Source organism: Manis pentadactyla, chromosome 12 (genome assembly GCF_030020395.1).
Source record: "Manis pentadactyla isolate mManPen7 chromosome 12, mManPen7.hap1, whole genome shotgun sequence".
Classification (NCBI taxonomy): Eukaryota; Metazoa; Chordata; class Mammalia; order Pholidota; family Manidae; genus Manis; species Manis pentadactyla.
In genome coordinates this window covers 6,624,172-6,639,530 of record NC_080030.1, presented here as the reverse complement: position 1 = coordinate 6,639,530, position 15,359 = coordinate 6,624,172, and the positions used below count along the sequence as shown (strand labels likewise).

Here is a 15,359-nt window from a genome sequence, read left to right as displayed (position 1 = left end):
ATTTAGACAGGATTTTTTTTAATGACCAAAATTTGTAGAGGATAAAAATTGCACACAGTGAATAAAAAAAAAAAAACGAACAATCTACTAATCGCTTTCACTGAAGGATCTGTATTCAGGATAAATATGCTCAGTCACAGTAGCAATGACTAACAGCAAAAACTGACAGAACCACTGTTGCAAGAAATACACAGGATTAAAAATTTCTAAAAGCACCATATGAGTGGATGTGAACAATGGAGAAACTGAGCACTTACCTGCATGGAAAGAGAAAATATTAAGGAACTGATTTCTCAAATGAATTTACAGATTTAATACAATTTTTTAATCAAAATCTCAAAGGGTTTTGTGTGTGCTGGAGGAGGCCAAGTTGGAGATTCTTAAGCTCAACAAGAGCAATCAACATTTTGAAAAAATGTAATAGGAAAAAACAGATCTACCATTAATAAAACATGTTCTAAATCTATAATAATTAGATCAGTATGGCACTCGGGGGGGAAACAGACATAGAGGAATGAAACAGATCTGACATCCCAGAAGCACACCATGGTTTTTGGTTGAATTGACTAAATGATAAAGAAAACATCTCACTGGGGAAGGAACGGATTATTCAGTAAGTGGAACTCAGGAAATGAAATAACTATTCAAGAAAATCATTTTAGGTTCTCAGTTAACACCCCCCACAGCCGGGTGTTTGATCAAGCATTCAGTCCTGGCTAAAATGTTTCATGAGTGTCCCACTGCATTTTCCCACCCTGGGAAATAGATGGTAGATGGCAACAATGGCCACAAATTCTTCGCTTCCAACCAATAGGTGGAATCCTTCCCCTTCCTTCCCGACTTGCTTTGACCATGGGATATTAACACACAAGATGCAGAAACTGGAAAAGAGCTTGTGCGCTGCGGATTGATCTCTTCCCACTCTTGGAACCTCAAGACCATCCCGTGACCCAAGTCCAAGCTAGCCCTCTGCAGGATGAGTGGCCACAGGGAGGAAAACCAAGCATCCCAGATGTCGGCCCCCACCGACCGCCAGCCATGTGAGTGAGGCCATGCTAGATTGGCCAGCCACCAGCCATCCCACCAGCTAATCCCAGGCACGGCAGGAGGGCAGAGCCTGTGTCTGGGGTCAGCTGGTGTGTCGAGGCCAGAAAACCTGCCCCACTGACCCACAGAATCATGAGCGACATAAATGACAGTTACGTCAAGCTGCAATGTTTTGGGGTGGTTGTTACACGGCAAAAGCTAGCTGATACGAGTTCTGAGAGAAGGCCTTACGTCCTCCCGATAAACCACCTCCCTGTGGTTTAAATGCATCTGAGTAGATTCTGATTCTATTTCCCCTCCACCCACACCCATTCGATTCTGCTTCTGTTGAAAAGACTTCTGTTCCCTTTCCCCAAAGAGAGAGGAGAGGCCAGAAAGGAGCTGACACATCCACACCACTGACATGATGACAACCCCCCACTCTCGCCACTACGCCTACCCCTTCCTTGTTCCTCTTCTCATTCAGATGTACCTATAATAACCTCTTTGTTAAGTCCAACTTTCCTAAGACTCCTTCCTCTATTCCAGGGAGTCCCAAGGGGGTACAGAGCTTGAAAACAAATCCAATGTTTTATTTCCTAGTTAAGAGGAAAAACATCAAAGTAGAGAAGAAAAAAACAGGATCTTTATTTTTATCAGAAGAGGGGATTATCAGTGAAAAATTGAGAAAAAACATAATAAGAGACTGGTTCCTTTACCATTTCCTTACAGATGAGGAAAATAGAGGCTCAGAAGAACATGGACAACTTGTCCATGGCCCCACAACAGATAAAGGATTCAAATACAGGTCAGTCTGACTCTAGAGCTATCTTTAACCATGAAATGAAATGTTCTAGAACAATACTGCCCTAGAGCAGTGCTGCCTGATAGAACTTTCTGGAAGGATGGAAACGGTCTACATCTGCATTGTCTCAATGTGGTCAGTGTAACCACGATGCACAATGTCTGATTTTAGTTCATTTCAATTCATTTAAGTTTAACTACACATACCAGCTTATTGTAAGGTGCAGCTCTGGAATGTCCTCCACAGCCACCAAAGGTGGGACCCTCAACATGCTTGCCCTCTCTGAATGCCACCCACCCACCCAGGAGAAGTGGGAATTGGAAGAACTAAGACCTTACAGGGAAAATAGCATGAGAAAAACGGTGTTGCCACCATACCTAGGGAAGTTTTCTATAAATAATCTAACATCCCCTAAAATGAAATGGACCTGTGCCATTTTTCCCTTATTCAGCTAGCAAGAAAAGATCCCAAGGAACCGAGTTCCATTGACCATTGGTGACTGGCTAGCACCTTTTCAAGATCTCCTGCATGGAGTCAGGAACAAGAGATTTGCCTCTGCGTAGGCAACATTCACACTGTGGCTCAAGGAAGAATCAATCAGTGTCCTTTTCTGACTTCTCCGATTTGGAATTTGTAACTCTTAGGGCCTTGGTCTCCTTTGGTTGCCTTCATTCCTCCTCCCAAGACCTCAGGGCCAATGTGCCAACATGTCCTTCACTTCCTCACATCCTTCCACTCTTAATTTTTATGCTACCAGATGCCCAATGCTGATAATTGCAATTCCCTACAGGAGACGCTTGCAAATGGATGGAACGGCTGGAAGTCCTCACACCAAGTCACGCTGTGCCCCAGGCCTGTGGGTCTCTTCAGAAGGCATCCCTTCAAAACTGTGAATAAAGTCCCTTCAAAACTGTGAAGAATTATGCCCTCCTCTGAACCACCTCAATGTTTTTAAGACAATTCTCCAACTTTATTTTCTTCATCAGACTCATCCCCACTTGGGGCATTGTTTCTTTCCCGGATTCACCTATTGTTTTCCTCCTGACATGTTATCTCCGGGTTTTCGGTCTGCTCTGTCCCTTGAACAGCCACCAATCCTAAGATCAAACTTCTTAGCGTCTTTTTTTCTTGCCCTTGTAGAATTCTTTTGCAAATAATGTTCATTCCTTGCTGGCTTATAAAAATAATTTTCTTAGCAAAGCTTGCCTTTGCAAAGAACACACGGTTTTGTTATGAAGTTCAGTCTGTGCCTCGTTTATCATTACCACTGAAAAAAGGAGGCCAGTGCATATCACTTTGTGCATAACAAAATGTTCAGATTTTAAAAAAGAAAAACATAATCAAAGAGCACACCACCACCCACAGTCATGCTTGAGGGAAGGCGTGGCCACTAGGCTATACATTTGTTCTACGTGGTTTTCTGAATCTGTGTTTTCTTTGATAATGAAATGGTTTTTTAAAAAAATAACACCAAAAGCAAAAAGAAAGAAAGAGAAAGAAACTTTGACTAAATATGTTAAATATAGAATCACCAAATGACCCAGGAATTCCACTCCTAGATGTCATATCTTCCCAAGACAACTGGAAATAAGGAATCAAACAAAAGCTTATATAGAAGTGTGTGTATTTGATTCACAATAGCCAAAAGTTAGAATTAACTCAAATGTTATTAACTGGTAAGTGAATAAACAAAGAGACAGTATATCCATATAGTGGAATATTACTCAGGAAGGAAAAGGAATGAAATTCTGATATGTCTATGATGAACCTCCAAGTCTGGTATGGTGAAAGAAGCACAACATACAGGGCCACATGTTGTATGATTCCATTTATATGAAACATTCCGAATAGGTAAATCCACAGAGACAGAAAGTGCATTCGTGGTTGCAAGGGGCTGGAATGGGAAATGACTGCTATTGGGCAGAGTTTTATTGTGGAGCGATGGAATGTTCTGGAACTAGATACTGGAGATGCTTGCATAGCACTGTGAACGTACCAAATGTCCCTGATGGTAAATCTTACGTGTATTTCAGCACAATGAAAAGCACTGTTTTTTAAAAAAGAGGAATCTTGACTGCTTCAGATCAAGGCTGTCTTGCTCTGCATTATCTCCTGCTCTGACAGCCAATTTCTTTGCAAATGCAAAAACCCTTAACCTTGTCACTACCCAGGAGGTAGTGTGTGACAGGAGTCCCGCTCAGCAGTGGGCAAGCATTGCTGGTGGTCGATAAACACATTCTGTGCCAACCCGACTAGGCCCTTATCAGATCTTCCAGTGGGAACAGTTTCCTTCACAGGGGAGCACTTGGAAACACTCTGGAGATAAAGCCCATCAAGCAACCTCCAGACAGAAGTCAACAAGCGTGGAGGTCATTACAGACCCAAGGCCCACCGACAGGGAAAAAACAAGAGGCAAAGAAACTTCTATAATAAAAATGTGAAATGACCCTCTACCCCAACCCTCCAGACACCTGCGACTGTGGGCTTTATCTACTAGGTGCATGCCAACACCAACATGATGACTGTGCTCCATCCTGTGCCTCCGGGTCCTGGGGGTCCTGGGGGTCCTGGGGGTCCTGGGGCTTGAGGCTGGGCTGGGAGATCCAGTTTTCCAAGCCTGGAACTGGAGGACAGTGGCTCAGTGTGCTGCTACGCACACGGCCCCACCCATGCAGACTGTCGGGACCCACAGGGAAGTGGATCTTCTCTCGCTTGTCTCCCCCTCTTGACATGAGCGGTCAGACACTCCTCCTGAGCTGGCTCAGATGCTAAGCCCGAAACAGGGAGCAGAGAGAGGAGGAAGGGAGGGAGGGAGAGAGAGACAGAGGCAGGGGAAGAAAGGAGAGAGGAAATAAGGGGCATAATGTGAAGCCCCAGGACCTACCCTGGCCCTCTTTGCCAGGAAAAGGAACTTCCTGTGAGGCACAGGCGTGTGGAGTCACAGGAACCAGCCACAGTGTGCACCGGGTCCCCAGCCTGTCAGAATTGAGGTCCGCAGGACTTCCCTGGGGCGTTTCAGGTATTCAGGCACAAAGAACAGATTTTAATTCTGACAAAAGGTCTGGTCACTTGGCGGGAAATAACTGGTCAATGAATTTCATCAAGTGCGAGGGAGAGAAATAAAAAGTAGTCAGACCAGTTACCAAGTTACCAGACAGCCACCTTTCCATCATTATGTGTTTAACTCTACACCCCACCTTCTCCCAAAGGATTGAGCCAACTGATTTCGCTGGATGAAAAGGTAGCTAGACGGGTGTCTCTTGAACCCCATCCAGGATGCTGGGCACTAGTTAGAACTGTCAGTCTGAATCTTCATTAAATATTTAGACAGTACTAGCCCCCGGGTGCCGGGTGACCATGCGGCCAACTGGTCTACCTTTCTCCACTGCATCCTTGAGCCTACTAAAATGCTTCCTGCCTATCTATCTTGGAAGCTTGCAGTTATTTCTTTGACTTGCTCCCCGACTCGGCAAGGACTTTGGGGTCCCAGCAACATGGCTGGCTCAGTCCAGCTGTCCACTTAATGTCAATGGAAACATCCCACCCTGAACACAGCCCTGATGTAACAACCCTCATGATCTCTCCATTGCTCCCGCAGGAAAACGCTTGGCTTTCCCAGCGCACGATGGTGTGGGTCTCTCTTCATGGCAAGAGGAGGCTCCTCACTGGTGCACAAAACACCTCTGAGCTTCTTGTCATTGACATGCCACCCATCAGAACCCCCTTCCCTCTCACCCTCTAAGGGTCGTCTGCCACCCAAACCAAAACACACCTTTGGAACAACTCCAATCTGGGACGACTCTCTCCTTCTACAAATACCAGTGGCAACTTATCATCTATCCTGGGGAGGTGGGGACCGGGTTCCAGCGGGTCTCAGAAACACACTCCCCGGAGCACTTATTCTTTCCTGCTGTACAAAATCCCATCATCTCCAAAATGTAGGGTTCATTAAAAAAATTCCAATCATCCCTGTGATAAAAATGGTAACATGACCGTGGAATTTTTTTTCAGTACGGTGTTTTAATTCTGTCCTAGATTTTTCTAAACATCTTTGATAATGCAAGAAGGAATAAACAGGAACAAAAAAAACTCAAACGGCCCCATCATCCACCGTCTTTTTATTATTGTTGTTAATGATGATTATTCAATAGCCCTGTGCACGTCAGACTTTCCTATTTTCTGCAGGGACTGCAGTGACATAGCCACGGAGGAATTTAATTTATCGATATTCCGCAGTGTTATCTAGAGAACATCATGATTTCCAGGTGCTTTGGCTGCAAACGTGCCTAGAACCACCGGCCCGATGACTCACTTGGAGGGGGAGGGAGGCCTACCTTACCTTGTGACATTTCCAGCCAGGCTGCTTTAAGTGCTTGGTTTGCTCCCGCCCATGAACTCCACTGCCCAACCAATGGCTTCTGAGGGGCGAGAATGACATCTTATACTTCGCAGCCCCCTCCCTTCGGTGCCAGCAAGATTGTGTTGGCCTGATTTGGGGATGCTTCCAACTCCCACTGAAAACAGCCTCTACCCTCAAAGGTCCCCCCTGTCTTTATAAAGTGCATAGCCAAGAACAGAGGCCAGCAACATTTTTTTTCCTGTAAAGCACCATACAGTCTCTGTTGCAACCACTCTTGGCATTAAGCAGCCCCAGGTGATACAGAAATGAATAAATGACCAAGCATGGCTGTGTTCCAATGCAACTTGAGCCAGGATGCTGAGATGTTAATTTCGTATCATTTTTCACCTCCCACCAAATTACATCCTTTAGATTTCCCTATACACACACACATACACATAGAAACCTAAAGAAGCATTTTTCACTCACAGGTCATACCAGTAGCTGGCTTTGGCCCATGAGTGGCGGTTTGCTGACCTCTGGTCAAAGGCACCAGACAAAACGTCAGGTCAAACCACTTCCCAGCGAGGTCTCTTTGAGTATGTTTCCTAGTTACATTCAAGCCTCAGTGTCCCCTTCTGTCAAATGGGAATGACGTCCCCTCACAGGCTGTGGTGAGGATTCCATGAGGCTGCGCTTGTCAGATTCTTAGCACAGTACTTAGCACATAGTAAGTGCTCAAGAGACACAAGCTGGGAATGGGCAAAGGTGCCATTGCTTACCTAGATGACAGGGGCTGGAGACACAATAAATGCCACAGTCCCTGCCTTCAAGAGCTCTTCGCCTGATGGAGCAGGCAGCTAATTTAAGCTGGGATGAGAAAAAGCTGTCAGAGAAGGCAGCCAGAATGTTGGCTGGGGCAAGTTCTAGGGCATGGCGTCCTCTCCCGATTTCTGTTTCCTGCACCGCACCCCCTTTCCACAATGCGCACAGGATAGCACAATGGTTACAAGCGCAGATTTTGACCCGGAGTATCCAGGTTTCCGGTTCAGACCCCATTTCTAACAGGGCCCGACATAAAATAGGCATTCGCTGCCAAAAAGATTCTAAATATTAAAATATCAAAGGCACAGTTAAAAAAAAAACAGAAAAAGAAAGTTTCAATGTGAAGCCAAAACTTCTGCCTAAAAGCAAAAAAAAACCCTTGAAGAGTGATAATGCATACATTTAAAAACGTAATATAAAACAGAGAATTTGAAACGAGAATATACACTCAAGACCTTCCTCCTTCTGTCCCCTGCTCTCTTGAGATGTCTGCATGGGGTATCGTTGACCAGTTTCCTGGCACTGAGCATGCCCGGCCTCACCCACCTCTCTGACTGGCAGTAAGCAGCTGGGGTGGCCTCTCAGAAGAAAGAAATGCCAGTGGGTTTGGCTAAAGCAACTGGCCGAGCAAGCCCTGTGGCTTCTGGTCCCCGCAAAGCCTCGGTCTGGGCACCTCCAGAGCATCTGAAGACACCAGCTGAGCAGAGTGGTCTGCCCTCTGAAGCTTTTGGTCCAGCACCCACCCCTCATCAGTAGGTCATAGTGGGCTCTCATCTGCCAACCCCAAACCCAAAAAGAAATGGAGCCAAGCTCTGGCAGGTATTCATCCAGCTGCTGGTCTGCCCAGAAAGGGTAGTGGACCCATGACACTTACAAGAAGCTTCTAGAACACTCCCAGAGTGCCAGGTGCTAGGCTAAGAGCATCCCCTGCACCAGTTCTCGTTTAACCCCCAAACCATCACCCTGATAAGCCAGCCTCGTAATTATCCCCATTTTTCAGATCAAGAAACTGAGGCTTGATCCAGCTCATGACCAGCAAACAGCAACACCGACTCCAAGGCCATTCTGCCAGACTCTGAACAATTCTTGTGACCACTTGGAAATGGGTCCTGAGAGGCTGACCTTTGGGGCCTGGATGATACGCCGATTTGGGAGGTCGGGAGATAGTCTCTGACCCTGAATGCTAGGGTACGGCTTCAACCCATGCTTTCTCTCAGGACTCTCCCTACGAGTCACATATTTAATGTCTGAATTGGCCACCAGATTGTCCTCTCCAAGGAGGCATGGGCTGGTGCCTCCTGTGGCTCCGAGTACCCCCATGCCTGGCACACAGCAGCGCTCAACAAACGCATTTCATGCTCTGGCTCAGACCCCATCTCCACTCTGCCCACACAGGGCTCCTTGCATGTGGCCTCTCCTGACATCTTCACCCAAATCTGTGACGGGAAGATGGAGAAGCACCCCGAGCCACACCACAATGACTTTTTTCCTTGAAATCCCCTTAACCATTGAGAACCTTCCTTTGCTCTCTCTGCCAGAAGTATTACTGTTTGGGGGGACAGGTGGAAGAGGAGACCTGGCAGGGAATGCTTAAACTAAGTCCAGAGAACAACCCATCCCCTTCATCCCAAAATGCTGACCAGGCTCTGGAAGCTTCCAGAGCCTCATATTTATGCAAGAAAAAGACAAAGGCTGCAGACACGCCAGGACGTGCTTGAGAGGATTCTAGGGGGCTAAAGGAGTTGACAGATAGTTGTGACGGCCTGTGACTGTCACCTAAAATGGGGAAGTATCCTATAAAGGCTCATGTTGGTCTCTTTGGTGTTCAAATCCCACACGGTGTTAAATAAGCCTTCTAAAGCCACAGCAACAAGGTCACATAAACATTTAAAGAAATGGATATGCACACTGATTTTTATAGCAGTGTTATTCACGATAGCTAAAATGTGGAAGCAGCCCAAGTGTCCATCCATGAAATGAATGGACACATGCAGTGGGTCCATCCACACAGCGGAATATTACTTAGCCTTAAAAAAGGAAGGACATTCTGACACCTGATACAACATGTCACTTGAGGACATGGTGCTCAGTGAAATAAGCCAGACACAAAGGACAGATCCTATCTGATCCCACTCCTAGGAGGTCCCTAAGGACTGGGGCTGGGGGAGGGGCTGGCAGTCGGTATTTCATGGGGACTGAGTTTCAATGTGGAAAGATGAGAACGTTCTGGAAATGGAGGGTGGGGAAGGCTGCACGCCATGTAGATGTGCTTCATGGCGCTCGGCTGTGCACTTAGAAACAGTTAAAATGGTATATTTTATGTTTTGCATATTTTACCATAATAAAAGAAATTGAAGGGGGGAATAAAAGCCAGAGCTGAGTTGCACCCAATAGACGGGGATATACTGGTCCAAAGATAATCACATCTTGACATCTGTCACCAGGACAGGGCAATGCTCCACTCAGGGGACCCCACCACTGAGCGCAAACTGGGAGCAGCTGGCACCGATGCCACATGTCAGGGCCTTGGTACCCCGCCGGGTGACGGCCACAGCCATGCATGCAGAGCGGCACCTTCCTTTATGACAAAACCCCCAGTGCCGGAAAAACCAAAAACTCTTTTGCTTCTCACGAGCAAAAGAGTAAAAAAAAATAATAAGATAAAAGCCGCCTTGAAACATCAGGGGCATTTCTGCAGATAATACCATCCTGGATATTTTGACTAAAATGGATACAGAAATAAATCCACAGAGGAATGACTTAAATTATATCTCAAGACGTGTGAGCCCGGAGCACTTCAAACAGCACTTACGTTTGCAGAACTCAGTGTTGAAATAAGAGTTCACTGTTTTCCCTGATGGCCCAGCTAGAAGGACACACCCATTTCTAAACAGAGGGGACACCCACTCACCCTCCAAAAAAACACACATGCTTTTTTCGTGTCTCAGATGTGGCACAAACCCCAGCTGTCTTTTACTAGCTGTGTGGCCTTAGGCAAGTTAAAGTACCTCTCTGGTCCCTCAGGTGAGGATAACGGTGCTCCCCTGGCAAGTGTGTGCCCTCGTAACATGGCAGATGCTACACACCCTCTCTTCCCCTCAGCAGCCATGAATGCCCACCTCCCCATCTCCAGATTCATTTAGATTGCCTCTCCCAGGTTATTCATCCACAGCCACCCCCTCCCCACACCCACCTCAGAAGTTTCCCTGTTCTTCTCCAAAAGGCCAAACCGCCAAACCCACAGGACGTCTCTCTACTGCTGCTAAGACTGTGCCCGGCTTTGATCCTCTTGCTCAGTGTACTTCAGCTTCTCTCTGTCCCTGACCTGCCAACGTTCTCAAGACTTTTTCACAACATAATAATCATCGTCCCCTCTCCCAGCCACAAACAACCAGGGTCACTTGCCCTTCACTGTCCAACCTCTCAGAAGAGGTACAGTCTCCATTCTCTCAACCCTCCCACCTTCCGTTGCCTACCACCCAACATCTGTGCCATGAAGGGCTCTGATACAATCCTTATTGACAATTCCATAGATTCTACTCAGGACTCACCTGTGTGGCTTCCCAGTAGCTTGGGGCTCAGGTGAGAAGACCCTCCTTTCTGCCTTGCCCTATCTTTTGTGATAGCACCCTGAAGCCATTCACTCACTTTCTCCCAGCTCGAGCTCACATTCACTACATCTTCCCAGGGAATTTCACAATGTATGAAAGAGCCGATGAAACAATAAACAGGCGATGCGTGTGCATGGGGCGGCGGCGGAGGGGGGGACTTCCCTGGATATCAAGATGTTGTAAAACTTACAGTGAGTAGAACATTAACCGCCCAGTGCGAGGAAAGACAGATGTTTTTATGGATACCGGGAAACAGACCCTAAATCAATGACAAAGGGATGCATTCCTACAATAACTGGCAATGAGATCCCAGCTAGTTATTTAGGAGGAAATAGACACCCCTCCGAATCATGCACACAAATAGATTCCAAATGTCCAGGATGAATTTTTTTTCAGTGATAAGAATTAACATGAAAATAGGAAATCTGGGAAAAAAAGCATGCATGTTATGTGTAGAAAGGGACTGCGGAAGCATAAAGGAACAGGGGAGGCCTGCAAAACTCCAGCTTGGAACTCCATAAACACTTTAAGCTTCTCCTGCAACTTTTTCACCACTGAACACAAACATCTGAAAACACTATTGGCAAAGGGTCAATAGCCTTCATCTATGAAAAACGCATACAGATTAATATTTCAAAAACCACTAAGGTACTAAAAGATAAATGGACAGAGGATATGAACAGGAAGAGAAAGCCCAGATGATAAATAAACATGTTTTAAAAGGCTCAACCCCGATAGCAATCAAAAAAAATGCAAACAGAAACAATGACACACACCGGCTCCTCCTTCCAGTAAATTATGAAAGATCTTTCAAACAACACTCCTAGCTGGCCAAGGTGCTCCCTCCCGACCAATGCCAGGAGGAGAGCTGCAGGTACATTTCCGGAAAGCCATTTGGCAATTGGTATAAAGGACCTTTGACCCAGAAATTTCACTTCTGGCAAAGTAAGACCTGAAGAAACAAATGCTCGATAAAGCTTTGCCGCAAATTCATCCCTCTCTTTATGAAAACTGGAAATAATCTAAATGCCCAAAGACAGGGAACATTAAGTAAACTAAGATACAACAGAAACCACTAGAAGAAAGTACCCTCAATAATCATGGAATAAGAATTACTATTTAGCTCTTTTTTCCTTTACGCATTTCTTTTTCCTAACGTCTGCCATAGGCAATCTTCTGCCCATAATCAAATAAGAAATAAACCTGTTTTTCCTACAACTAAACCCATACTCATCCACTCCTACTGTTCTTCCAAGCAAGAGGCACATGCAACCGTCTAGCACAGGAGTTGGCAAAATCCGGCCCACCACTTGGCTTTGTAAATAAAGTTTTATCAAAACAGCCACAGCCACTTGTTTCCTGACTCTTGTGGCTTCTTTCCTGCTACACGGGGCAGCAGTGAGTTGTTGCCACGGAGACCATACAGCCCGCAAAGTCTCAAGTATTTGATATCTGAGGCTTCGCAGAAAAAAAATCTGCCATCCCCTGGTTGAGCAAGTGCCTCCAAGCTTCCCTCTAATGAACAAGGCAGGAGAAACCGCTTAGAACCCTGTGAAACCCAGCTTACCTTTCTGGCAATGGCTGTGTGTCCAACACCGTTCGACAAATTGCCCATTGATGACAGTGGCAGGGCAGTTGGTCTTGCCCTTTGCGGTGCCGGGGCAAATGTCCCCACACTCCTCATTGTCGTCTTTGTTCAGCACGATGTAATTATCCTCCACGGAATCCAGGATGCGTGACCAGTCAATGGTAGCCAGGTAGCAGAGCTCATTATTCTTCTCGATGCGGACGGAGCCCCGGGTGATGTTCATCAAGTTGTAGAGGCCAAGCTCCTTCAGGTGAACCATCTCGAAGATGACCAACGCGTAGTTGAAGAAGAGGCGCGAGCCCCGGATGACGGTGAGGTTAGGGAACAGGTCCTTCAAGCTCTCCAGCCCATAGACTCGGAAGAGTAGCAGGTAATCGGTGATCATGATGAGTTTGGGGAAACTGAGGTCTCGGAAATCCTCAGGCCTCGTTTTGAACATCAACAGTATCTGGAGATGCCCTTCGATGACCGAGCAGTTGGCCAGTTCATGCAGCCTCGTGAGGTTGTTCCGGATATCCATGCCGGGACACACTAGAAGTGGAAACAAGCGGAAAGTAAGGCAGGTGAGCAAATACGCACGCCATGGATGGGTTCTAAGAATCAGTGGCAGGGCCAGCTTCACAGGCATGCAGCCCGAGTGCCACGCTCACCCAGAGGGGCCCTGCCCTTGGCATTAAGAGCATTAAGCTCTTCCATCTGTCTTGAGATCTTCAGACACTTTGGGTAAGGGGTGCTGCATTTTCATCCTGCACTGGGCCCCTGCAAATTCCACAGAACGCCCCGACTAGTGGCTTTCTCTGCAAAGTGTCTGCACCTACGTAACTACTTTCAAAGAAAAGTCATTCCTTTGGCCATACAGGAAGAAGCCTTAGGATCATCACATCCAGGAGATACCTTGGAAGTACTGGGATGACAGGGGATAGGGTAATGTGGCATGTTTACTTGGGGAAAGGAGAGCCATCCCCCCTGAGTCATTGTTGAAGATCTTCAGGAAATGGATCTATGGGGATAAAGGTGCCCACATCAGAAATGGGGCAAGGAGACCTGAATCCGTTCTGCCTGCACCCACCTCATGGACTTCCCTTCCCAACCAACCTTCCTTCCTTCCAGGCAGGCAGCCAAGACCGAATTACCTTTTACCCAGATATGCCAAGAGCTTCCCAGCCAGTCGGATCGCCCCTGCACACTCTGCACATCCACTCCCCTGAAGGTGGTCCCTCCCCAGCTCCGACACCCTCCATGGCTCTCCATGACCCTGCACTTCCCCACCCCTCCTGCCCGTGCGCCATACTACACAGGCCTTCCCACCACTCTCGCACAACTCCTAGGCTCTGTGTCCTCCCCAGTCACACGCCCGATGAGGAGGAGTGACTGGAATCAGGTAGGTACTCAAGCACGCAGTAGGCGCTGAATTCATGTCAGCTATTTTGTTCTTGTTTATTTCTCCCAAACATACCACAGTCATGTCCAGGCTCTGTGCCTTCTCCTTGTGCCCCTCACGCTCAAGTTAACATTCATCAGAATCAAACTCGAGCCTAGACAGCTTCTCCTGGCCACAGCCATGCACCCCCCACAGCCTTCAGCACCTGGACTGTAAGCCTCAGCCCACAACTCCCATTACTTGATTCCAAGACACAACATTCCCCCGATATCTTTGAGGCAAACAGACTGTTCTAAAGAACGTTAGTAAATCCTCTTAAAAATCCACCCTGACAACAACTCGCAAAGGCTGCACAGATTAGCAAGAAAATGGCAAGGCAAAAAATTGGGGAAAACAAAAGCCGCAAGTTTCCTAGGTCACATTCCGTACAGATTAGGCTAAATCAAGGGAAAACACACACGCACTCATGCACTCACTAGGACGCTGAGAGGCGTGCGAGGAGGACAAGGACAGGCAACACAGCCCCACAAGCTCATGACCCCCACACCCAGTCTAAGGCACCCGGCTGCCGCCACATGCACGGCATCCACGTCCAGTGATGACCACAGGGCTCCACCATCGGGCCTCCCAGCAAGCCCCACCCACTCCAGAGGAGAGAAAACTGGACCTCCAAGAGACCACGCCGGTCACCCAAGGGCACGTGGCCCACCAGTGACATGCAGGCTTGCCAGATTTGGCAAATAGAAATGCAATCTGAATTTCAGGAAGGCAACAAGTACTTCTTCAGGATAACTACATCCCACCACTGTTTGGGGCACGCTTATCCTTAAGAATGTTCCGTTGTTCACATGAAAGTCAAGTTTAACTGTGTGTCCTGTCTTTTTATCTGGCAACATATGGCTCAGATTCAACCACAACTCTGGGCTTCTCAATCCTCAGCCTCACGCTCTGTATTTTTTGCACACGCACACACAAAACTGGTGCAGGTGCGAAGAATACTTGCCCTCCATCCTCTACAGGCTGTGGAGGGACCAAAATCAGATAGAAATGTGCATTCAAAGATTAACCCACTGCTGAACACGAGGGAAATGCAAATCTACCCATAGTGAGATACCATTTCACCCCAACCAGGATGACTAAAATTAAAAAGATGGACAATTACAAGTGTTGACGAGGATGCTGGGCCGATGCAGGAATGTAAAATGGTACGGCCACTGTGGAAAACAGTCTGGCAGGTCCTCAAAAGGTTAAGCAAAGTTACCATACGATCTAGCAATTCCACTCCTAGGTAGAAAACAAGAGAAATGAACACATATGTCCACAGAGAAACTTGTATACAAACACCCATGGCAGCATGATTCATAACATCCAAAAAGCAGAAACAAACCAAACGGCCATCAGCTGATGAGTGGACAAACCAAATGTGGTAAATCCACACAATGGAATATTATTCTGTCACAAAAGGAGTAAAGCACAGATACACACTACAATGTGGATGGACCTCGAAAACATGAGGCTAAGTGAAAGAAGCCAGTCACAAAACACCACATATTGCTATGATTCCATTTGCATGACATGCCCCAAATAGGGATATCTATAGAAACAGGAAATGAATTAGTGGCTCCAAAGTGTGGGGAGGAAAAAAAGTGTGACAGCTAAAAGGTATAACGTTTCTTTTCTGGGGAGACAAAAATGTTCTAAAATCGACTGTCGTGATGGTTGCACCATTCTGTGAATACATATACTAACAACCAGAAAATTGTAGACTTTAAATGGGTGAATTG

At 46.7% G+C, this 15,359-nt stretch overlaps 1 protein-coding gene across 4 annotated transcripts in view; it reads right to left on the bottom strand.

Moving 5' to 3' along the window:
* INSR (insulin receptor) overlaps window positions 1–15,359 on the bottom strand; it is a 106,328-nt gene that overhangs the window by 81,049 nt on the left and 9,920 nt on the right. For all 4 annotated transcript variants that reach the window (XM_036879306.2, XM_036879308.2, XM_036879305.2 and 1 more), the window contains exon 2: window positions 12,174–12,725. In XM_036879306.2, the coding sequence (XP_036735201.2) occupies window positions 12,174–12,725 (552 nt within the window). The remainder of the gene's footprint in view (window positions 1–12,173; window positions 12,726–15,359) is intronic.